The 25,974-nt window shown below is 39.4% G+C and overlaps 2 protein-coding genes across 2 annotated transcripts; one reads left to right on the forward strand and one right to left on the reverse strand.

Annotated features, from left to right (window-relative positions):
- The first annotated feature begins 899 nt into the window (after positions 1-899).
- On the forward strand, positions 900-13,376 carry LOC117489579 (5'-AMP-activated protein kinase subunit gamma-1-like). Its single transcript, XM_034138974.1, has 13 exons — positions 900-1,228; positions 7,312-7,363; positions 7,461-7,561; positions 7,649-7,730; positions 7,818-7,876; positions 8,448-8,493; positions 8,593-8,647; positions 9,125-9,251; positions 9,443-9,608; positions 9,712-9,749; positions 10,062-10,208; positions 10,564-10,663; positions 11,091-13,376. Exons 1-13 carry the CDS (start codon positions 1,220-1,222, stop codon positions 11,099-11,101), a joined length of 993 nt encoding a protein of 330 aa, XP_033994865.1. The 5' UTR covers positions 900-1,219; the 3' UTR covers positions 11,102-13,376.
- Positions 13,377-13,722: 346 nt separating this feature from the next.
- On the reverse strand, positions 13,723-25,201 carry LOC117489580 (activin receptor type-1B-like). The gene is made up of 9 exons (XM_034138975.1): positions 25,049-25,201; positions 22,870-23,115; positions 20,959-21,225; positions 20,093-20,323; positions 19,782-19,949; positions 17,629-17,785; positions 17,383-17,507; positions 17,134-17,264; positions 13,723-16,190 (listed from the first exon to the last, which is right to left on the reverse strand). Exons 1-9 carry the CDS (start codon positions 25,113-25,115, stop codon positions 16,065-16,067), a joined length of 1,518 nt encoding a protein of 505 aa, XP_033994866.1. The 5' UTR covers positions 25,116-25,201; the 3' UTR covers positions 13,723-16,064.
- Positions 25,202-25,974: the final 773 nt, after the last annotated feature.

Consider the following 25,974-nt stretch of genomic DNA (forward strand, 5'->3'; position numbering starts at 1 on the left):
TGCTTAATTATTTGTCATTTTTCAAGCTACGAGATGTTTTCCTACGTTTGTCATGAAAAATTATGTCTCAGGAATGTAGGGTTTTGGGAATTATGGCAGTTTTAAAAAAAAAATATGAAGGCAAATTTCAAGATTTCCTACCCTCTAGCTGTGACATCACGCACTCTAGTTAATGTTAAAATCTGAAGAAAGCCTACTTAACCAAGGTCTGAACAATGTTTAATATCTCTAAAAGTAAGAATCAGATTTAAAAGTTGTGTTACACGAATAATGTCAGAAAGATGTGTAACATTTTAAAGTTGGAATGAGGTTTCTTAGTGAAAGTATGAATGAACAGTTAGCAGTTGAAGTCGCATGAAGATTGTTCAAGTCTGAAGATTTTCTCCATTGACTTCAATGGTTAAAAATGTGATGAATTATGGGATGTATCTCTGGAATTATGAAAGTTATGAATGATAAAAGTAATAGCCATCGATTCCCGACCGAGCTGAACGTTTTGATGTTTGACCCGAGTTTCTGCGATGTTGAATGCAGGAGGAGAAGAGGTGCACAATTCCGGCGGAATAATAATAATTTTGTCCGTAGAATAACATATAGTTGGAATGCTGTATCAGCATTCCAACTAAATTAGTCACCCAGTGGAAATAGACATTTTAATATTGAATGTAATGGTCAGATATGTCTTCATAACTGTATCCTTAAGTTTTACATTCACTCAGTTATAATGTGGTAGTTATACGTAGTTTGTTTTTAAATGATTATTGATCACATTATATAGTACATATTTCTTTATTTAAGCTCCAGTATATATGAATATGTTTGGTATGTTTTTTAGGTATATTTGTTATTGACCGAGTAAGCGCTTTTATTTTGAAGGCAGTTTTTCCAGGCCTCTACCGTAATGCATAGGATATTCGCGCACCGCAATACAATGTGCGGGCTGGCTTGACTGTGTTTTCCGAAGTGGAGGCTGGTTTGACCGCAGCATTTTTTTACGGCATGTAGGTAGGCATACACAGGATTATAGTATGTGGGGTTAATTCATGGTCTTCAGATATTACATGTTGGTGCGATAACACTACATGAACTACGGTAACGAATGCCAGCCATTCAAGTTTCTCGTTGCGAGGTGTAGCGGAAGACCTGCGTGGTTCTGACTGCAAGATCCCACCGGCTGTAAACGAACCCGGCTACAGGAAGGAGAAACCGTGAATGGAATATGGAGTGTGTAAGTGTATCTAGCCTACTTAAGCGTGGATAGATTGTACGGTTTTGTAATGAATCCCTTTTCACCTTAGTTATAACCTGACTTTCAGAAGTACGCTAATGTTAGCAGCTAAGTAAGTTAGCTAATTATTGACAGAGTAGTTCTCAATCTAACGTTAGCTCACTTGTTACTAACTTTAGCCAACCGCCAGGAAGAGCAAAAGCTATGTTTTACTTTCCCCCGGTATCGTTGTAGAGTTATCATATAAGATAACCAAGACATAGTGTACAATAAAACCTTACTAGTGCCACCGAAGTAAAAGCCACAGCCGAATTAAGTCACCTCGACTGGCTCCTTTTGTCAACAGACTAGCAGCTAGCTTGTTGCTAATGCTTAATGCTAATCTTATAATAATGTTTAAAAGTGGAGTTTATTCAGTTTTACACATAACTTCAACAACGAGGACACTCTCCGTTGGTTTGCCAAAAAGGTTCAGCTTATTTTATAACACTACTGCCAAATTAATCGTTTACACCTGCGGATACAACTGGATCACATGGTAGTGATGTGTTTTTATTACATGTACAGCACTTTGGCTCGACCAAAAATTGCTTTTAAATGTGCTTTATAAATAAAACTTGATTTGATCACATTTCTGAAGCAGGTAAAGGGTTGTGCTTAGCTCAAGTTGTTAAACTTGTTGATAGCAGGCACAGTAGCTGCAACTAATTAGCTATAATCAGTTTTAATCAACGAGTCAGTGCGTATAATGGGTAATAATGTTGTGAACCAAATGTTAGTGAGACCTTGATAAATGCACCTTGACAACAACCTAATACATAACGTTATGTTTGACCCATGGAAGCATACAACATACACATTGTTACCTACACGATCCACTCTACGTTAACTTAAAGGGGACCTATCATGCAAAATGCACTTTTGTACGTCTTTTATACATGAATATGTGTCCCCGGTGTTCCAGGGAACTCACCAAGTGTCAGAAAACACAACCCTCTCTATTTTCCTCCATACCCAAATCTCTAAAAAAGGGGCTGCAACGTCTATGACATCACAGAAGTGGCGCTACAGCTATTGGGCCAACTCTCCACCTATCAGGGGAATGTGAGGTTGGGCCACGGCCGGCCAAATTGCCGCTCGAAAGCGCTGGAGACGCTGTAGTACATATGCCAGGCCTGTAAGTGGCGCTGTAGTCTGCCACAAAAGCAGCAAAGAAGACTTCCCGCCCATAGTTACCATGGTTACCCTTCTGTTTATTCTCCGCTGTGGCTTTTTTTCTCCCTCCCAGAGGCAAGCGTTTGCTCCCGCTGCTTTAATTCAATGCAATCCCTCCCCGTCGAGGCAAGCACTGTAATTCTCTCCGGTTAGTCCACCAGCAGATGACAAACACCCACCTCTCCGCCTCTTCCCAGGAACGAGGGGACCGTGCGGCAGAGTTTCACTTTCAGTTTCTTTCGCCGGTCAAGATGTCCGTTAAAGTTTAAATCTTCCGGACAAAATTAGAAAAGTGCCGGTCAAAGGTCTTCTTTGTTATTTATTGAGCTTTAAAACAAATGAATAACGACTCTATATAAGGCCCAGGCTCCACGGGAACGCATACGGCAAAACGCATAGGATTAGCGCAAACGCAATTGCCAAAAAGCTTCCGTCCACACGCAATATACACCGGATAGTGTCTTGCCACACGAGACAGCTCCGTTTAGATCCAACCGCTGGAAAAGCTGCAGTACATATGCCGAGCCTGTACGTGGCGCTGTAACTTCCTCCACAAAAGCAGCACCTTCCTCCACAAAAGCAGCGAAGAAGAATGGTTGTCATGGCTGCACTTCTGTTTATTCTCCGCGGTGGGGGCCGAGGGAACCGGGCAGAGTTTTTCGCCGGTCAACGTGTGTTAAAGTTTAAATCTTCATGCTGCCTCATGCAGCAGCTGATCCAGTAAGTAAACCCGACAGTAAAAATAAACATATTTATAACTAGTTTAGGTAGTTTGAGAGGTAATTAAAATAGCTAAGGGTGATGATCTGACTTGAAGTGTGTGTTTTGCTCCCGCTGCATCACAGCGGGAGGAGCTGCGTGTCTCCGTCCTGCCAGATTAGACTTCACTCGCGTTTATGTCCATATCGAGATAAAGATAAATAATCTGAATTCAGTGTGCAGTGTACTTTTGCGGAGGTGAGCAGCAGAGGCGGGGAGAGGCGGGGCTATTGCGTCGTCATTATCAGAAACGGATGACCGTATAGGCTGCCACACGGCCCCGTTGGACCCCCCAGAGCGCTCCGTTCCCAGATCTATCCACCTTTGGACCCGTTGTCGTTTGCAGGGTCCGTTTCTACCGTTCCGTTACAGCGTCGTGTAGCTTAAAGGGCTATACGCAAGAGAAATATGCGGATACAACCCGTTTTTGTTCCCGTGGAGCCTAGGCCTAATAAAACATGGAGGACGGAGATCTTTTTTTCTCCCCCTCTTGACTTGATCAGAGCACGGCTCCCCTCTTCTGCAGGGGGGCGTGGTCAGCTGCAGCTCACATGCCCCTTTCACACCGGCGCTTTTCTAGCTCCGGCTCGGAGCTGGAGCTGGAAAAGCGCCGGTTTTTCCTGTTCACACCGCAGCGGCGCCGCGTCATAGCTCCGGAATGCGGTTCACTTCCAGCTCCAAAAAATTGTCGGTCTAGAGGCAAGAGCTTCGGAGCTATGACGCGGCGTCGCTTACTTCTCTCTTACGTCGAGGCGTGCAGGAAACCACCTCCCCGTGTGATTCTGTTTATTTGTACCTTACTTTGACCATCCGTTCGCTGTTATTGATCATTGTGGAGAGCAGGCAGACGTTTTGTTTGTTATTATAGCAGCTATCGGATGGAATCAATACATGGGCTGCACAGGTTGTCATGTCCGACTATCACAAGTAGAATCATAATGAAAAATATGCCGGTAAAATGTGCCTGTAGAAAACGGCTTAGCAAGTAGTCAGTTTAGCTTCGGTTGCTATGCTAACATCACCCATGTTATACCAGAGAAACTTTCATAACAGCGTTGTGATGCCAAACAGCGTCAATTCAGACTGACACACATTCACTTAAGGGGAACTGGGGATATGTATCAGCTGTTTGTGTGACAGTCAGACAGTGAATACTTTAGAGCCGTGTGAGCTAACCCGGAGCTAACGGGAGAATAAACTCCTGTGAAAGAGCAGCCAGCACTGCAGCGGTCGGTAAATGCCGCTGAAACACATTAATAAACAATGAACCACGACACTCTGGAGAAAAGTATAAGGTTGGAGAAGTCGTTATTTAATTTAATCTGGCTTCGTATGATTAAAAGCAACACGATCATCGACCCGACGCAGTCCCCCCCCCCCCGTTGTTGTTGTGAGCTCCGTTGTGGAGAAAATCAGCCATGTAAACGGTGACGTCATGACGCAGCAGCGGCAGCTGGGCGGTGTGAACAGAGCGGGAGCTGAAAAGGGAAACCGGAGCTGAACCAGAAAAGCTCTAGCTAGAAAGGGAAAAGCGCTGGTGTGAAAGCCGCAACAGAGATCAGCCCCGTAGACAGCAAACGGCACATAGAGCGAAATGAGGCATGGCTAAAATGCATGATCCGTTTGGTATTTTGAAAACAGAAACGTATAAATATACCTTATATAGGTATGGCCCTACAATATATCATTTAAATATAGCATGATAGGTCCACTTTAACTTTAACCCAGCTGCCCATTTATTAACCCTACTCCAAAGTTAGCTTATAACAACATTATACATAAATGTAACAATGTTTAGGGTTGCACCTACGCTCAAATCATAAACATGTTAAACCACATGCCTAGCCTAAGTGTTGCTGCACAGTTTTGGATCATTTAGTTGGAATGCTGATACAGCATTCCAACTATCTGTTATGCTACGCACGAAATTCTTTATTATTCCGCCGGGTTATTTTGCACCTCTTCTTCTCCCACATTCCACATCGCAGAAACTCCGTTCAAACATCAAAACGTTCAGCTCGGTCGGGAATCGATGGCTATTACTTTTCTCATTCATAACTTTCATAATTCCAGAGATACATCCCATAATTCATCACATTTTTAATATGGAAGTCAATGGAGAAACTCTTCAGACTTGAACAATCTTCATGCAACTTCACCTGCTAACTGCTCCTTCATACTTTCACTCAGAAACCTCATTCCAACTTTAAAATGTTACACATCTTTCTGATATTATTCGTGTAACACAACTTTTAAATCTGATTCGTACTTTTAGAGATATTAAACATTGTTCAGACCTTGGTAAAGAGGCCTTCTTCAGATTTTAGAGTGTGTGATGATGTCACAGCTAGAGTGGAGGACAGATTTAATTTTGCCTTCATATTTTCTTTTAAACCTGCCATAATTCCCAAACCCTACATTCCTGAGACATAATTTGTCATGAGAAACGTAGGAAAACATCTCGTAGCTTGAAACATAAAAAAATAATTAAGCAAAATAATTAAACAAAATGACTCTTGAGGGCATGAAGTGACAAAAACGTTCAACATGTCTCCATTAAACCCCATTGTAAGTTCAGCCTCATCTTTCCCCACCACAGCAGCCGCACACCTTTAGTTAATCTGCCAAAAAGGCCACATTATTAACCCGAAAGTACACAAAAAGTACACTTCAGATGCTCAAGTTCCTTGACATGCTTCACTCTTTGAAATTTCACCGATATCTGTTACGGTTATTCAACAAAACGTTCACATGTAAGAGGTTTATCTCTCATTCAGAACAATGAAAATGCTCTTCTCTCACTGATTACTGCACATCACCATGGAAACCTTTGATCTCTGGACACGTCGTTAGCTCAAATATATACACCTGTGTCATGGAACACGATGTCATAACTCCAACTGACATGCTCAGAGCAGCAGACTTCAGATAATGGTTAATGGTCCTGCCCTCAACAGCTCTACGTCAATTATGGGGTGTTATCATATGCCGTTTCCATGGAAACGCATCCCTCGCCATAAAACACGATGTCGCTGTAACTCCAATGGACACGGTCCGATCGTCCCCCAAACTTCGCTTGTATATCACCGGTCCATGCCTCAACAGCTTTACGCCAAATCTGAGATCTCACCATAGGCTGTTGCCATGGAAACGCATCCCTCGCCATAAAACACGATGTCGCTGTAGCTCCAATGGACACGGTCCGGTCGTCCCACAATCTTCACCTGTATATCACCTCTTTGCTCTACGTCAAATCTGACATCTCACCATATGCCGTTTCCATGGAAACGCATCCTTCGCCATAAAACACGATGTTGTCGTAACGCCTATGAAAAGGGTCAAAACAGCACCAGACTTCAGATAATGGTTAACGGTCCAGCCCTCAACAGCTCTACGTCAATTATGGGGTGTCATCATATGCCGTTTCCATGGAAACGCATCCCTTGCCATAAAGGACGATGTCGCTATAACTCCTATGAAAATGTTCAAAAAGTGCTCAAACTTCACATGTGTGCTAATAGTCCAGACGTGAAGACATCTACGGGACAGTTTTGAGATTTCTTCAAATGCCGCTGCCATGGCAACACAATGCTCACCATGAAACACGGTTTTCTCATAACTTCAGTGAAAATGCTCCAAACGGCCCAAAACTTCACAGGTTTGGTAACGATGCAGCCATCAACACATCTAAGCGTATTATGAGATGTCATCAAATGCCATTGGCATGGCGACAGATCATTCGCCATCGAGTTAGTTCAAAAGTTTGCAGTTCAACTATTCTGCTGCTTTTCCAAGCCTTTTTACTTTCTTTTCTTCTCTCATCACACATTCAAGCCCCCAGTGTTCATGTATCATTTCAATCTAAATTCTTCACTTTCTTCTTACACATTACATTTCAGCATAGCAGTTTAGCGTCAGCTTTTCACCATAAAGCATTCCCACTAGCAATTTCTTCAGGAATTGCATTCTCTAGTTACATTAGCTAAGTTGAGGATTATTTAGCCATATTATGCAGGCTTCTAAATAATTAAAGTTTACCCATACACATTCACTTGTTTGAAGTTCACACAGACAACTGAATGTTAAAGACCTTTATCTCTTTATTTCAGATTCCAGTGGCTATTGATGATCTTGAGGGCAAAAAGGACCCTGTCATAGAAGGTAAACTAATGTAGAAATACATTGATACCAAAGTCAGAAACAGTCATGTTTAAAAACAGCAAATAATTGTCCTGAGTTGTCTCTCTCATTCCTTCAGACCCAGAGCACAATGTGTACACCAGGTTTATGAAGTCCCATCGGTGTTATGACCTCGTACCTACCAGCTCCAAACTTGTTGTGTTCGATACTTCACTTCAGGTAAGACATAAACTTTACATTTTATAAATGAAGTCTATCTGTCATTGGCTAATGTAGACTGAACTATTTGCTGTAATTATTTCACAGGTGAAGAAAGCCTTTTTTGCTCTTGTTTCTAATGGGGTAAGAGCAGCGCCTCTGTGGGATAGCAAGAAGCAGTGCTTCGTCGGTAAGGACAATTTTCAGTTGGTACACTTTCACTGTAAGACAAAATGAAATAAAGGTGTGACTTGATTCTCTTCCTGCATCTCCACAGGTATGTTGACCATCACAGACTTTATAAACATCCTTCATCGCTACTACAAATCTCCATTGGTAAGATTGTAGACACTAGATGGTTACTGACCTAGAATGATATAATGAGGTATAACATTTTACAACTCGAAGATGAATTTCAGGAGGAATTTGTCAGGCTGTGTTTTATCTAATAGGAATGTGACCTTATAACTTTTCAAGCTTGTTTGATTCTAGAGCTGCAATTATCAGTTGACTTAATGATTAGTCGGAACAGAAATCACCAACTACTCTGATAACAGATTCAAGGAATGCATGAAAAAATTTCAGAAATGTCTGATTTTAGGCTCTCAAATGTTGAGATTTCCTGCTCATCTCTGTTTCATTCATTAAACTAATCGTCTTTGTTTTTTTGGACTGACAAAGCAAGACTTTTAAACATCTCCATGGACTTGTATACATCTCCATGGACTTTTCATAATCTGGGATGGACCTTTTTCCTTGTTGTCTATCATTTTATAGACCAAACAATTAATCTATCAATTTCTAAATGTGTCTACACCTTCATCTTTCATAACCAAGATCTTTGGTTGCAGCCCTTTCTCAGATCTTCTTGAATAAGTCAACCCTTTCTCTCCTTGTTATCCTTTAGGTCCAGATATACGAGTTGGAAGAACACAAAATTGAAACGTGGCGAGGTGATTTAGTTTAATATGTAATGATATATAATACTTCTTCAAATTAACTTGTGGAATTTTGAAAGTCTTGACTGTATTTTCTGTTCTTTTTTGTAATAGAGTTGTACCTGCAAGACTCTTTTAAACCCTTGGTTAGCATTTCTCCCAATGCGAGGTGAGTGTATTATTTTTTAATTCATATTTTGTTGTACAGAAGTACTTCAAGGCATTTACATTTTGTTTTTAGTTCTCTTATCTGGACACACAGATGATGCACACGGAGGCATCTGATAGTTTAGCCTGTGTTTATAAAGGCAGAGTTCAAACACTAACTGGCAATAAGATGAGGCTACAAGCAGCTTTTCTACAATTGTGTGATTGATAGTAGGATTCATATTAACTTCATGAAGTAATCAATATCTCCAATAGTTTCAAAGTGTTCTAAATCTAAATAAAGATGCTGGGAGATTTGAAATTATGTTAGTATTTAACTTGTAAAGATTAATTTTCTCACTATTTTACCAATAATTGAAAAGCTAACATTATTTGCTATTCTTTAGATTGTTTCCCTTTCACTTTTTTCATCTTACAACATGCTTTGTCCAAAACACCTTGATTGACTTAGTCCTCTTTAATCTTCTCTGTGTCTCAGTTTGTATGATGCAGTATCATCCCTGCTGAAGAATAAGATCCACAGACTGCCTGTCATCGACCCCCTGACCGGGAACACACTCTATATTCTCACACACAAGAGGATTCTCAAGTTCCTGAAGCTTTTTGTAAGTTATCTCTATACGCTCCGTACCAGTACTACATTGAATACATTCAATATAATGGCAGATGATGAGTATAGAGTAAAGACTATTTGCTACATTTAAGGAAAAAGTTATAATTCTAACAATATTTACATAGACATCCAATCTCCCTCAGTTTTGATAAAGCGTGCACAATCTCTTGTTATTGTTTCCAGATATCAGAGATGCCAAAACCCTCTTTCCTGGGACAAACCTTAGAGGACCTGAACATCGGAACGTTCAAAAACATAGCAGTGGTCCGCACAGACACACCGCTGTACACGGCGCTGGGTATTTTTGTTGAACAGCGAGTGTCGGCGCTCCCCGTCGTGGATGACAAAGGTATGAGGGCAGTTTGAAATGACACCCTTGTTGATTTTGCATCAATGACAAAGACCTCTTTAATTGTGTTAGTTTGTGTACTAATATGGTGCTTCTCCTGCAGGTCATGTGGTGGATATATACTCAAAATTTGATGTTATAGTAAGTTGTTATTCATCTTTTATCATGTTTTCTTTTTACATGCACAAAGATGCTTGTATAATTTCCAAATGCCCTGATTAATGCATACAAATGTTTGCTTGATTTGCCCAACAGTCCAAAATGTTCAGTTTACAAATTAATTTTAGCAATATTTCATATAGTATTTTAGAGGATTTCTTCATATTACTCAGGCTTACTTGAGATGTGAATATAAACAAGGATTTTGAAACGTGAGGCTAAAATTGCCTCTGTATTTCTTTCAAACTTTTGAAAAAAGTAACATATTTAACCTAAAGACCTGTGTTGCTGCAGAATCTGGCAGCAGAGAAGACGTATAACAACCTGGACTTGACGGTGACAAAAGCCTTGCAGCACCGTTCTCAGTACTTTGAAGGAGTGCTGACCTGCAACAGGCACGAGACCCTGGAGGCCATCATCAACAGATTGGTGGAGGCCGAGGTGAGTGTTGGATTTCATCATGTGTCACAGAGTAGCCTTGTGGCTGATGGCCCTGTTGCTTTTTGCTATAACTGTCCAGGGTTTAAATGCCCTGTGATAAACCGTGTCAGAAATGTTTAAAATTAAAGTACTAAGTGGGTGACTAAACACATGTGAAAGTACATTAGGCTACAAGTAGCTTTTCTCTGATTTTGCATTAAATAGAAACTCAAACAAAACACTTGAAGATACTTTATCAACACAACTACTGACACCTGGCATGTCCTCTATCAGTTTCTGTATAAATTCTTCTGGCCATTGTAGAAATACAGTTTTCCAGAGGTGAGAGTGACGTTGATTGTGGTGTTTCCCTCAGGTGCACAGACTGGTGGTGGTGGACGAGCAGGAAGTGGTGAAGGGAATAGTCTCCCTTTCAGATATTCTCCAGGCATTAGTCCTAACCGATGGGGAAGAGTGTAAGTACAGTACAGTTGTGTAGCTTTCTTAAGATTTCTTTGAATAGACTCATTTTAAGTAAAAGCAACAGCATAATATAATTACAGAATACAAATACACACTATAAAAAGAAGTAATCATTCACACGTTTCCTGAATTTATAAATGTTACTATCAAAGCTGACAGGCAGTCAGCTTATTGGCCAACTTACACAGTATAGAATGATACTTTCTCTGATTCATATCTGTAGGATTATACAGTTTAATTTTCCTTTACAGAAAAGTTACAACACATATTTTGTGTATACTTTTAATTTTGTTTTAGAAAAAATATGGAAATCATGTCAGACAAAAGATAATTGGAATCGGCCAAGAAAATTGCATTCGGTGATCTCTACTAAATGTGTTTATGATGAACTAAGTAATGATTTTTATTTTCTGTCCACAGGCACAGCTTGAGGATGTTTCTGAAACAAGAAAGGCTACACAATTTTAAGAGAAGGTCAGAGCAAATGGAGAGAGAACAGGCATGTGTATATTGAAGTACCATCACCTATCTCCTGACTTCCTATATTAACACGTGAATACTTCGCCTTCTCTGCTAAAATATAAAGCTTTAGCAACACAGCAAAACAAAATGGTAGTAGCATAAGACATACAGAAGCTCCTGTAAAACGAGCCAAATTCCAAGCAAGGAGAGATGTGAAGACCTCTGGATGAGGAGCCGTCTTCTCTGAGCAGGCATCATTCCCACCGCTGTGCTCCATGATCTTAGGCCAGTCATTATGGCTCTTATCACAAATTCATTCACATCAGTTTAAATTATGTAATCGGTCACTAGCTAAATAAAAACGGATTTACCTGTAATGCTTTTTGATGGCAGAATTACATTTCTTTAATACAGCTGGAATATGAATGCACAAAAGCCTTTGTCAAAGACTTTTAAACACTGTTTATTTTTCAGATTAATATTTGGTGTGCATTGTTGTTCTGGGAAGTTCCAACATTAGCCTGTGTCCTGTACTTTGTACATAAATGATTTGTTTTTTCTTGACAAAATGATCTTGTTTTTCCAATTGGTTTTATTATTTAGACGTGGTTGGAGGATTCGTAAAAATGTTACCTAGAAAAACCTAAAACTTAATTTTGAAGGTTATATGGTTGCAGAAATATTTATCTGTATTTGTGTCTCTCATACACTAGCTTAATGCTACACTTTGCTTTGGGTTTAGCTCAATTAATCATACAAACTCTAGACTTTGAAGGAGACTGCTAGTCGTCTGCACTGGTCATTTGTGTTAGAATATGATTTCACAGGTAAAACGAAAAAGGCCCCGTCACGGTCTGACTACATTTGAATTAAGCCAGGAATTGTTTCAACAATTAAATCAATTGATTACATGTTAAAGGTGCAAAGAATATAAGGACTCAGGATCGAATTAGTTGTGAAGCCAGACAACAATGTAGCTGAGAGAATGGATCTGTTTTGTTTTATCTATAAAATGTCAGAAAACTGTCAGTTTCTCTATGTCCAAGGTGATGTCTTTAGATGTCATGTTTTGTCGGTGCAAACTCCAAAATAATCAATTTCACATGATCCAAAAACAGAGAGAAGCAGGAAATGTCCATATTTAAGAGGCTGAAAAAGCCTTTCTAGACTAGACTAATCCATTATTCAAAACAGACTCGCCTACTCATCGTTGCAACTCTAGTATTAGAAGAGTTTAATAATATTAGGCTGTCAAGAGAAGGTCATTGGTGCAATTCAGAACAGTATCAATGAATCCTGGAGGAGATGACCGTTAAATGCTCTGGATATTTATGGATTCTGTGTTTTGCCATTTTGTCTGTGTTTCACGTGACAACATGTTTAGTGGATTGTATATTTGACTTTAGAAAGACATTTGTTCTCTTCCCGTTTTGTTAATCACACTTTGGATTTTTGGCATTATTATCATTAAAGGGACTTAACCATTGCTGCATTGCTACAAATGAGCTTTAGTTTTTTAAAGTTTGGTCCACCTAAATACAAATGGTCAAGTGAACATGTCTGTGGCATTGATTTCTTTATGATTTCTACCTTTTTAGTGTGTTCTGTTGATGTCAGTCACAGTCAGTGATGATGTGTGATGTCTGCTGCGTTCAGTTAAACATTTAATGTTAATTGTATTTAGGGGACTTTATCAAAATCACTCAATACCAGCATTTCCCTTTTCCATTTTCAAAAGAGGATGGGCCAGGAACCTGTCACACTTCATGTTTCTACATATGTAAATTGTATGTGTACACCTGTTTGTAAACGCACAGTTATGCAGTGATATGCATTGAGATTAACATTGGAAGGATGAGCAATAAAAGGTTCTTAAAGAGATTGTTTTAAATTGGTATTATTGTTAAATGTTTTATATTACCAGATATAACCTTAATCTAAAGATGTAACCAGGTATCTGATATGAAATTGATTCACACTGCAACATTAAACTGTTCGGTGAACCAGAATGAAGTCATTTGTCCAGTTTTAGATAGTGGAAAAAAGCACATAACAAAATGACATCATATGGCAACCTTTTTAAATACAAATTTGAGGTTTGTACTTTATTATATGAGTTGGTCATGGAGATATTGACCCATGTTATTGTAACTTGGACTTGAGTCGACTAAATGTACTGTTGATGAATTTGCTTTTTTTTTTACAGAAAATAAATGACATGATACTAAATACTTGTGACTTGAATGGAGACATGACTTGAGTTACTTGTCTGAGATACTTTTATATTTTCAGATCGAATATTATATACAGAGCAAAGTGTGTGTAACTTTAACCAGTATCTGGCCGCACACATGTGATGGCGTTGTGTTTGGAATCAGTATGTGATCGGATGTTACGCAATTAATACTGACTGAAGTTATTGTTTATTTGTTTAAAATGAATAATCGTCATTTATGTCAAGTTATACATTTCATACAAATATAATGCCTAGTCATACTTTAGGACAGGTTAGATAAATGTCATTAGTACCTTTTTTTCACTTAAAGTCTGGTTGGTCGAGATGAAAGAAAGTAAAATAAATACACACCAATTATGAAAACAATTGCATTTATTACTATATTAGAAGGTACATGATTGAAGTCCTGAAGGGGTTTTTACATGGATGCAGTCGTCTCTTTCACTGCCTGCAGAATAACAACCAATTTCTTTCTTTCTTGGTGACACTTGGAGCAAGGTATTTCAACCTTAAATACACTATGCATTTTATACATTGTAAGGCAGGTACTATTGGACAAGACAGTCATTCCCCTTTAGTGTGTATGTCATGGTTGACACTCAACCACTTATCAAACAGTAGATCTACACATTTTTTCACAGCCTCAAGGGCAGTCTCTTTGTTCTTACATACATCCTGAAAGACTTAAACATTCAGGGAAAGAGTGATTTTTAAAATAAAAGTATTGGTCAAACACATTTTTGAGACAGCAATTCAGACATTTCAGTAGTATTTAGTTACATTTCTTCTCCCAAAGACAAAGTCAGATCCTCCTTACAGTCTCTAGTCAGCAGAGTTCTGCAACTGGTTGGCGTGATTTGTATAAACATTCTCATTTTCAGTGGTGTGATCTTAAATAAACACTTGAGGACATGACCAGAGATAATTCTGAGAACATTTGGTTTTAATGCTGCGAGGTCAGTAGTAGTGCACACGTGGCCTTCAGCCTTGCGTAGGGACTCACAGCATACAAATATAAATAACACGGGAAAGATTACACACACACACACAAAGTACCTGTTGAGTTTGCATACAGCTAAAGACAAAAGTGCACCTATTTCCTGAAAACAAAACATTTCGACAGTGATTTCTGACAAAGTTAGATTGATGGAAAAAAATCCACCTACAATTTGCACACTGAGGAGGTATTGTATGGTGAACAAACGGAGCTTTGAAGGGAAAAATCAAATGCTGCTGAGCAGTCATAGACGGCTATTAGAGAAAAGTCAACATTAGAGCTGTGACACACACAAATATCATTTCAGAGGTCAAACAGTAGATCGTCATCAAAAACAAAACACAAGTTAGTAAGAGATTCAACCATTTCAAACACGACATAAAATCCAATTGAACCATCTTATTTACACTAGTATCATCCTAAACAGCTAGTTTATGTGCAGTATTTATACTTGGCCAGGAAATATATGCCCTGCAGGGAAAGGAACATTGGACATGCTCTGACAATATATTAAAAACGTATAATAAAAACAAGCTATGATTCAGATTCAGGGTTAGTGTATTTAAAAAGGGATTCAAAATAAAAAAAATCCCATGTTTGAAAGTACAGTGTAAATAGGATTCGCTGCTGCAAAGAACGTAAGGTTTATCTGAGTGTCGTGCACACCGGCTTATCTGAGCTTACTCTCATGGCAGGTTATGTTCTGTGGGTTGATCAAACACAGCGGCTTTAGATAGATACAACCATTTAAATATTCTACATGTATTTATGTAAGAAGTGTCCCAATCCGAAGCCAGTGTCTCAGCTAAGAAGATCCAACAAATAAAACACACAGACCCTGGCAGCTGTTGCTCTACATTCAACCCCCCATCCTACTTTAATACATTTTGCTTGATTCCTATGTCTGTATGTTGCTTAAGATGAAGAGCCAAAACAACTTGTTGATTGGATAGCATAAGGAAAACCTGAGGTTTACAACAGCTTATGGGAAAGGGCTCCAGGCAAGGGGTCCAAAGGCTAAATCATGTTTGGCAAGTTGCCAAGCTCCTATGACTTTGAAGTTTTCAAACACAAACTGCCCTAAGTGCTTTGTACATGCTTACATGGTAATCAGCATACAAGCAAACAACACAGTGGTAGCAGAACCAGATGGATAGCTCTCTTTGAAGGATTTCTAAGCAGTTAGTGATATGTGCCTGTATGCTGTAGGTGGCACAGAGAAACCTGAACAATAGCCTCACAAACACCCCATATATTAACAAGATCGAGTCATCTGAATAACAGAATAAGTAAAAATAAGTTAAAAACACTCCCAGTTTGCACCCTTTCAAACACAAGAAGAGCAAATGTGTTAACTATTAAGCGACTGTGATCGAAGAGACCTTGAGGAGATATCAGCAACTGATTTTCAGAATGTTAAATGGTTAAATACATGTCCTGCAATCGATTGCATACAAGTACACAGGAAACCCAAGGATCCTTGTTAGTACGGAGTGTAGAGAGGGACAAAAAGGGCAGCAGTAGCTGAGGACAAGACAGGAAAGGTGTTCTTGGTAGTTTGGCTGGGTAAGCGAGGTAGGGTTGGTCAGAAATCAAGTGGCTTCAAAACTGGCAGGAGTGTCAATGGAGAAATATTTTACAAAGTGCTCAGTTTTCAAAAGTCTGGAGTCGGGTAGTGCTCAGTGCTCGTTCTCTGAGCTCACACTTTAATGTCCTCTTGAATGCTGAGCTGGGAGAGGCTCTTCTTGATGCGCAGGGCCGTCAGGCGGGCGGCTCCATTCGAGTACCAACACTCCCTCATGATCTTTCCCATTACCCGTAAGGCCTGTGACAACATGGAGATGGGGCAGATAAGGATTAATAGCTCGTAATACAGTATACATAGCTATGATGACACAAATGTAGCTCAAGAAGTCCATGCATAATGTTCAACATTTGTTTAAAATAGTTTTGTGTTTCCTGTGTCAAAACACTTATTAGGCTTAAAAAATTCAATTCAATTGCATTCAAAAAGAGCTTTATAGGATAACTCACTTCATTGCATTGTTAGGCTAATTTGTCCTAGCTTTGGCTGTCATTTCTAGCAACTAAATTACACAAAGATATAAGTTTGGCATTTCTGTGCACCAGTTTCTAATGACCTGTACTGGTGTATGCGTCACTAAATCTAGTAATACTGGCCGACATATCTGGCTCTAGTTGTAAAAAAGCCAACAGATTAAGTACGATTAACGGAGAGCAAGCGCAGCCATAATGTGCATCTCCCTTGGCACATGAAAACACACAAGAGCAGACAGCCTGTAAACAGTTTGACAAATATTTCTGGGAGAAAAATTATGACCATATTAAAAGGCACAATATGTCACTTTTCTGCCACTGGGAGCCCCCAATCCAAACATTTAACAGAAAAAGTAGGATTTGGCAGTTTATCATTGCAGGATGGACTGGTACTTTGATTAAAGTGATGGATTTCTCTAAGTTTGAATATTGGAAACATTTGCTATAATGTAAGTAAACCACTCAACAAAATATATATCATAGGTCTAGTCTTTTATAGATATTTTAAATAATTTGTATATATTATTACCTTTAGAGTAATTCAACATTGGGGTTTAACCTAATAACCTCTTGGACTTCCTTTAGTGATTACCAAGCATTTCTAGATCCTAGCAATGAACTTGAACTTGTAATAAACTGGAATTACCATTCTGGTATAAGTCAGATCTTGAAAAGTTAAAACATATTGCTTTAATCGATCATTGTTATACCTCGTAGCTCTGCCACCAATTAGGAATGTTGGGTCGAAGCTTTTGGTCACAGACCAACTTTCTCATCTCCTCTATGGAAGGGTCAGACGGTACCAGGTCGTAGTAGGGCAGCTGGTACTCCTCATGGATACCTGATAACACGGGACAAAGGCGGGGTCAGATCAGTGCTGTGATCTCCGTTGTTAACATGGATACAAATATCAAAACACCACAGGTTGAGTATCCAGAGTAAAAACAAACGAGTCTGACCTCCAGTATTACAGCGGCGTGCAATCTCCCAGTAGACCAGCCCCAAAGCGTAGATATCAGCACATTTGAACGAGTCAAAGTGTCTCATGTTGATCGTCTCGTCCAAAACCTCTGGAGCCATGTACCTGAGAGATGTAAGAACAATCTCAGTCTGTAAATACGTGTCAAAGTGTTTTCTGGAAAAGATGTCAAAGATATCTGTGAGAAGCACAGTCAGCAGCTGCAGGTGCGGGTGTTGACACTGACCTCTTGGTGCCCACCCTCTGATTGGGTGCAATGTCGATGGTGTCGGAGGCAGAGTCATGACGGACAGCCAAGCCCAGGTCAGCGATGGCACAGGTGCAGTTCTTCTTCACCAGGATGTTCTTGGACTTCAGGTCTCTGTGGGCGATACCTGGTTTTCCTACCAAAGCAGAAGTGTACATGACAGACAATTGTGAACTCTTATCCCTAAATTGTTTTTTTGTTAAGGTCAATGTCGATTCTCTTTATTGAGAAACTAGAAACTATAACATTCTTTTTGGCCATCAGTTTGGTTAATAAAAATAGAAAAACACCCCCCAATTTGAGCAACAAATTGACTTTACTTTAAACTCCATACGGGTAGCTGAGGATTCAGAGTGAATTGTTTCCTAAGATAACTCAGATGACAAAGACAAGAGAGAAGAAACTATTTATATTAGCCACAACAAATGTATAAAGTACATAATTGGAAAAAGGTTAAAACTTTTCGCTCTGGTTGTTTTGGGCAAAGTGAACTAAGATTTGTTCAGTCAATTTCTATTATAATTCTTTAAGCTAAATTATTTATTTTCCCAATTTGTTTTCAAAGGGTTAAACATTTGTTTTAAAGGTCCCATGACATCCTTTTCCGGTTATTACCCGTCCCCTTGTGTGTTATGTAGCTTTTTATGCATGTAAAAGACACAGAAAATACCTGTCTATGCTGCCCCAGAACGCCTCGTTGGAGATTTTTCTTTTTTTCTTTTTTTCTTTCTGGTCATAGTGACGTAACGGCTCCGCACACACACACTCACTCAGCCTTATCTTTTCTCAGCCACGGTACTCTGCGGAGCTTTGCCGGCACACACTCACTCAGCCTTATCTTTTCTCAGCCACGGTACTCTGCGGAGCTTTGCCGGCACACACTCACTCAGCCTTATCTTTTCTCAGCCGTGGCTCCGCGGATCTCCGCGCGTGCGCAGCCTGGCTGTGAGTGTGTGTGTGTGCTCAGGCTGAGTTCCGCGGTGTCTCGCTGTCTCGCAGACCCCACGCAGCAACCAGGAAACGACACCAGTAATCCAGCTCACACTGTCCGCTCCTCGAGCCTCAAAGGGCGGAGCAGCGAGCCCCGCAACGTCCCGCCAACATGGCACCCAGACCCCACGCAGCATTCTCATCTGTTTGTCATTACGGGCCGTCTCCACGGCAGCGTTACAAAAATCTTGGAGGTGGGCGTATCTGAAGCTTGAGGATTTTTTGCGAGCAACCAATCACATGAATCTCCCGCCCGCGACATACGAAGCAAAAAAGCCCGAAGTAAACTGGATATAAACTCCCCAAAACAGGCGAAAACCTACCACTGTCTCTGCCACCTCCCTCCATGCCTGGCTCCTCCGGTTTATATCCCGGTAGGTCTGGTCATAAAGCACCGGGTGATTGATTCGCTACCGCTAATTTCTCCTCCATTTTTTGGAATATGAGGAAATGACCTGCGGTATTTCTCTCCCAGCATACACGCCGTTTGATTGGCTAGAGCTTGAACTGTCAGATTTGCGTACACGGGATTTGATTGGCTGACGCTTCCACCTCAGCCTCAAAAGTTGAACATTGTTCAACTTTGGATCTTGAAAATCCTGAGAATCTCCGCTCGCCTGCCCACAATGCATTTCGGCGAAAGCGAAAAAAAGTGACGTCACCCCATTCAAAGTGAATGGGCAGAAGCGTTTCAAGATTTTTTAACGCTGCCGTGGAGACGGCCCGTTACTGGGGTCATTTTCTGGTTGCTAACAAACGCCATTGTAACACATAAACACTGATGTTCCGCTGTAACGGTGGTGGACTCATCAGAACATAGTGGGCGAGCTGACCAATCAGAGCACAGTGGGCTCATAGGGAGGGGGGGGCAGGAGCTCCAACAAGCCGTGTAGGACAGAGAGTGAATACACATGCTATACAGAGATGCTGTATGAGAAACCAATGTGAGTTTGGAACATTGAACAATGTAAATCTATTCTAGTAGACCTCAACAATGGAATTATGATCAGTAGAAATGGCCATGTCATGGGACCTTTAAGGTAATTTGTCAAAATAGGAGGCCTTGTGGGGAGAGGAAAGAGACAAAAGAGAAATGAATAACAGGAGCACTTTATGTGTTGCATTATAAATGAAGCAGTCACCTTGTGTTCCCAGTATCTCCATGTGCAGATGTGCCAGGCCACTGGCAGCTGACAGTGCAAGTTTGATCATCCCTTCAGTGGTGACAGGGTAGCGGTTCAGGTAGTCAAACAGGGAGCCGTGCTCGTGGTAGTCTGACACCAACCACAGCTGGGTCCATGTGCCATTGTCTGGGCAGGAGATGGGAATATAGACATATACAAAACATTATAAATGTAATTGAAAATGATGAATGATTACATAACAAATACAACACACTTCACCCTGAGCTGTGAATTATTCTCCCATTATACAACATTTAACAGGTTTGCACCTTTGTTGTCAGCAGCTATAAAGCCCAGGATGTTTTCATGGCGCAGCATGATAGTCTGATAGATTTCAGCCTCACGGAACCAGGAGCGCTCCTCCCTGGAAGAGAAGATCTTCACCGCCACGTCACCTCCCCTCCAACGTCCTCGCCACACTTCCCCGAAACGCCCTTTACCAATGATATCCTGGAGGACAATTGTTCTGGCAACAGTCCGCTGGACAAATAGAGGCAGGCCTGCTTAGAAAAGATAAGAACAGTTATCAGCAGTCTTTTCATATTCTTGTGCTACACCATGCAAAAATAAAAACACTTTTGCTTTTGCTTGAATTCTTCTTAAGTTCAAATGAAGAATAAAAGACTGCATGCAGCAAGCGTATTTCTTTAAAACTTTGGTTTGAATTTGTTAAAATCCGTGTAAATGAGCATTTCTTGTCTGACAGGTGTGGCATATCAAGATATTGATTAAACAAAAAGGATTATTACACAGGTGTAACTTGGGCTGGTCCAATAAAAGGCCACTCTATAATTGGCATTTTTATCACAAAACCCAACTCTACAGATGTTGCAAGTTCAGGGAGCGTGCCATCGTCCCAGAGCTGTTGCCCTTAAACTGCATAGCACATATCTGTAATAATTATAGTATTAAATCACTATATACAGCATGTCAGGTGGAGGAATTATCTTGGCAAATTAGGAGTACCCACTAATGAGGATTTTGGCTAATTGGTGCAAAAAAAAATGGGAGAAATAAGCCTTTTGCACAGAAAAACTTGGAATCTCTTTTTTTCCAACTCGTGAAAATAGGAATGAAATAAAAAGTGTTGCGTTTACATCTTTGATCAGTGTACATTATGACGTTGTGCACTGACCAGAGCCTGAACCAGACGTGGACAGATCGTAAATGAGGTCCTGCAGGGTACTGTCTTTGGTCATGTAGAGATGATCACAGGAGGGGTCCTCCACCTCTAACCTTTGCCTGTGGCTGTAGGCCCTCTGGTGGTACTGATACAGGAACATAAAGGTCAGAAGCAGCAGACACAGCAAGAACAGCGGCCCTGCCACCACAGCCACTAGTTCCACCAGCCCCCATGTCCCATCTGGGCCGTAGCCTCCCCCGGGTCCTGCCTGAGTGGTGACTGAAAGACAGAAAAGTCGAGAATGAAATGCAATATCTGGCACTCAGTACATATTACCATTCTAGAATGTTACCTTACAGTGTTAGAATGTTGAATTACAATGAAATTAACATTTAATGTTTAATTCATTAAATATTCTAGAATTGTCATTTTATATTCTAGAATTTGTATTCAACATTCTAGAATTTGTATCCAACATTCTAGAATTTAAATTCAACATTCTATAATTCGTATTCAACATTTTAGAATTTGTGTCCAACATTCTAGAATTTGAATTCAACATTCTAGAACTGTCATTTGATTAGTCTGCGTATTCCTTTTGTTGACCTTTCTCATATTTTGAAGCATTCCTAACTTTGTTCAGACTGTACTAGTCTAGTACCATTATTATTCAAAAATTATCCAACGTCAAATACGTGAATCACTTACTGTGGAAGTGAACAAGGTAGGGCTGTGCAATTAATCGTATTTTAATCGCAATTACGATTTTGGCCTGCCACAATTACGAAAACAACATAATCGAAAAAAACAATTATTTAGCTTTGCTTGGTTGTGACAGTGCAACATATTTGATCTAATTTATTTTGGTCTCATTTATTTGTATTTATCATATTTATATATGTTTAGTAGCTTGGGGAAGTGCGCTCCAAAATATTTGTTGATCTTGTTTATTGGTATTTATTATTTTGATATTATTTATTTAAATGTAGATATAAATGTATAATTTAATTTATTTATTTTTGTATTGGTTTTTCAGTTGAATTATACGTTCAGGGAAATCAACAGTTAAAAAGATACTGTTCAAATTATTATTTGTATTTTAAAGTTCAATAAATGGATGTTTTCAAAGTCAATGAATAATCGTATTTAATAATCGTGATATCAATTATTGACCAAAATAATCGTGATTATGATTTTTGCCATAATCGCACAGCCCTAGAACAAGGTATTTTAAAAATATTAGTCCCTTTGTTTATACTGTACCAGTCTATGAAGTGCTGCTTTTTAGTTAAAAGCTTTATATGAACTTATGGTTTTGTGCATGCTTTGGATGAGTACTGTCGACAATTTCCTGTCACAATGTTTCCACAGTAACATTCTTCTCTCTATACACACTCTGATTAATATTTTTGGACACTGTACAAAACCAGAGGAAACCTGTATCTTCTCAGGAACCATGAGTCACAGACTGTGTAGAAAACAGGAAACATGTTCTTGCCTGTGCTTGACTCACACTGTATGTATGAGCGGACGTTAGATGTGTGGAACTCAAGGTGAAAACACACAAGGGGGAGATAATGATTTCAGCTCAGTTAGTCTCTCTGAACAAATCCTGATTATCATGAAACTTGGTAGAAGAGTGTAGCATGGACCAAGGAAGAACCTAATCAATTTTGTGCTGCATTCATTTGGTGTCGGAATAAAAGGAAAAATAGTTTCCGAACGGTGAACATTCATGTGAAAGCTCTTCAAGTCGTAATAACAACTCCAAAACATCTGTCAGCTTGCAGTTTGAACACTAAACACTAACATACAATCTTCTTTTTACCATGTTAGCATGAAGATTTCAAGCTCATGAACACTCTCAAGTGCAAGAAGTGTTTCCAGTCGTACTGTATATACAACATGATACACAGTTCTCACCTGTGGGTACTTTGAGGTCAATGCTGTTGCAGTAGTCTGTGTAGCAGCAGTGGATGTTGAGCAAGCCCTCTGCACTGAGACAGTAGAACGGTTGTCCAGGGGGCACAAGGTTGTCCCGTGTTATGCAGATACGGATGCTCTGCTCTTGGCCTTCGATGAAGGAAGTGGAGGCCATGCAGGCCCCATCAGTCTCACACTGGAAGCCATTCCTCTCACACTGCGGAGTGGTGCAGTTACACCGCAGAGCTGCAGGGACGAAAGTGGCAGAAGAATCAACACAGTGTGAAACAAAGTAGTTTGATATAAATTAGAAATGCATTTTCACATATTTGAGAAGTTGAAAACTGAATTTTCTGTAACCTTAGCATAACAAATGACTTTAACAATTAAATTATTAACATAGTTGCAGATTGTTTCTCTCAATCGATTATTAGATTAGGCGACTAATCATTCTGGCTCTAAAACAGTCAAATGTATGCTCAAAGATCTTTTTTTCTTTTTTGAGTTTTGCAAACAATATGCTAAATATCCTTTCAGCCGAATCAATATATGACAATAACCAGTAAAACTAGAAATAGTTAGCAGGGAGTGATGTATTGCAAATACGAATTAGAGAGGTGAGGACTGTGGGGAGGTCAGGAAGTAGAGGAAGTGTTAGAGGTGGGGGTGTTTATGGCATGCACAAGTAGAGATGAAATTACCAGATGTGACTGTCATTTGACAAACAAGACACTGATCCTTCTTAATACATGATATTAAGTAATAATATTAAGACACAGACATTATGTGACTTTCAGAATTTCAGCATGTAAGCTGAATGTGTTTGCTAGAAAACCCACACATATACACCTGAAATATGTGTCATCTACGTGAAACAGGAGAAATGTAGAGTTAATGTGTTACAACATCTTCTGTGGTGATGACTCATATAATGGCAACACCTACTTGGCAGATGCTGTTGGTCAAAACAACCAAAGAAGATAATGGAGATAAACGCTGACTAAACATTAAATGAGACATTTCAGACTTTAGATGGCTATAAATGTCATAACTCTAATCCACATTGGGATGATTGTAAAAAACACCTTATCGAAGGAATCCATCCAAGATACTGACAGGGGCCGTTCAATTGTGATTTAAAAAATGCATTGGTAAAAAAAGTGTGCGTTACTAATAATAAAAGTTGATCTTAATATAGACGGTTTTACTTTTAGGAAAACTGGATGCCTCCTATGCCCCTTCAGATATTATCTGATTTGTACTTTCATTAACATTTCAGGCTCTGTAATCAGCAGGTGTTTTGATACTTCACAAGCTCTCACATTCCATGAGCTATATTTGTTGTATGAAAAGTGCTCTATAAATTCATAAATAAGATAAGATATACTTTATTGATCCACATTTGGGACACTTTTTCATAACAGCAGCATTTAGATAATACATTGCACATGAATAAATAATAAAATAAAATACATATACACATATCAGCAGAAGAAAATAAAGTACAAGTATAAAGTATATATATTTAATACACAATATACATAATTGAAGGTAGTGTACATTATGATAGGACAACCTATCAAACTATTACTATTGTTATTAGTATTAACAGCTATGCTTTATAATAATAATAATGATATTAATAATGAAAGCACAACATCATTTCCAGAATAAAACCTGTAACGTTAGAGATTTAAAAAGTGTAAATATTGTATGTATGACGTGCCATCATTAGCAACATGAGAGAGATCATTAAGATTATTAATGCATTAAGATATTATTAATGTGATGCAGAGAGGTAGTTAAACGCTCACTAAATGGAAGGTATATAATGTTGTTCACAGCGGGTAAATAACTACAGAGAGCAAAGCTAACCCTGCTTACAGCCGCTGAGCCACAGACTTTAACTGCTGCTGTTTCAGACTAACCTAACAAGCTCGACAGCGACAGAAAGACGGTGAGATATCGTGTAATAGTCACATACACATGAAAGCTGTTTAATTAATAACACCCAAGTTCATTTAAATGAATGTTGACCGGTGTCAGTTGAATCTGTCGTCCGGCTAGGCTAGCTGACCTAGCTAACGTTAGCTAACAGCTAACTGCACAGCCGTTCGCCTCGATCATAACAGCAGCAGAAGCAGCAGCTTAGGAAGACAACAAACAATAAGTCACTCACCCTCGCAGCTTCTGTACAAGACGGCCTGAACAACCACGACGGCTAAAGCAATCCGTAGGTTGGCCATGATCAATATATTCCCGGTTCATGGCATTAAGACATTAAGTTAGCTAGCGTTATGTGGCGAGACTTGATGATGACAGCTAACCAGGCTGCCAGTGCACAGTTTACTAACATGCTCCACCAGCAGGCAGCAGCACAGACACACACTGGGGGTTACAGAGGTGGGCCGCGGGCAATCATATATATATATCTGTCTATCTATCTATCTATCTGTTTTAACTAAGTAGATTTACTCAAGTACTGTACTAAAGTACAATTTTGAGAGACTTGTACTTTACCTTTTGCTAATTTGTTTTGCTACTTTGTACTTCTACCCCACTATTTTTTCAGAGGTAAATCGTGTACTTTTACTCCACTGAATTTATTTAGTACCATACAGTGAGTTACCTTGCATATTCTGTTTAATTATGTGAAATAAACTACAAATAAGACTTTAGTTACACCTGGGGTAAAATCCACGAGCTACCCTGCAGCATAACATAACACAAAAGAACAACTATGAAGTACTCATTAATAGATGAACAATTGTGATACATAATTACCTGCTTACTCACTTTATCACCTAGTTACTTCTTTACTTACTTACTTACTTACTGACATATACTTTATTAATTAAGTCCATCCAGCCATTCAATCATTCGTAAATGTAGCTCTTATTATAAGCAGTTGCCTGATGATAGATACAGAGGTGATAAGAGGAAACTAACTCCTTGTGCAGTTGATCACTGCCAGAAACACATTACACATAGTCATTTGAACCAAAGAGAAAATATTGAGGTAAGCATTAAACATCAAGGAATCAATGTTTTCTTTATTTCTCACAGAGTTAATAAAAACAGGAGATTTCATATGAATATGGCATT

Source organism: Trematomus bernacchii, unplaced genomic scaffold, assembly GCF_902827165.1.
Source record: "Trematomus bernacchii unplaced genomic scaffold, fTreBer1.1, whole genome shotgun sequence".
Lineage (NCBI taxonomy): Eukaryota > Metazoa > Chordata > Actinopteri > Perciformes > Nototheniidae > Trematomus > Trematomus bernacchii.

What these genes read in the sequence shown, in the direction of transcription:
- LOC117489579 (XM_034138974.1), top strand. An exon ending in CAAGAAGCAGTGCTTCGTCG is followed by an intron (nt 7,731 to 7,817) that starts GTAAGGACAATT and finishes GCATCTCCACAG; the next exon opens with GTATGTTGACCATCACAGAC. An exon ending in CCCCGTCGTGGATGACAAAG is followed by an intron (nt 9,609 to 9,711) that starts GTATGAGGGCAG and finishes CTTCTCCTGCAG; the next exon opens with GTCATGTGGTGGATATATAC.
- LOC117489580 (XM_034138975.1), bottom strand. Translation starts at nt 25,115, where the DNA reads ATGGCCAACCTACGGATTGCTTTAGCCGTCGTGGTTGTTCAGGCCGTC. An exon ending in GGAGATACTGGGAACACAAG is followed by an intron (nt 17,786 to 19,781) that starts GTGACTGCTTCA and finishes CTGCTTTGGTAG; the next exon opens with GAAAACCAGGTATCGCCCAC. An exon ending in CAGAGGGTGGGCACCAAGAG is followed by an intron (nt 17,508 to 17,628) that starts GTCAGTGTCAAC and finishes TACATCTCTCAG; the next exon opens with GTACATGGCTCCAGAGGTTT.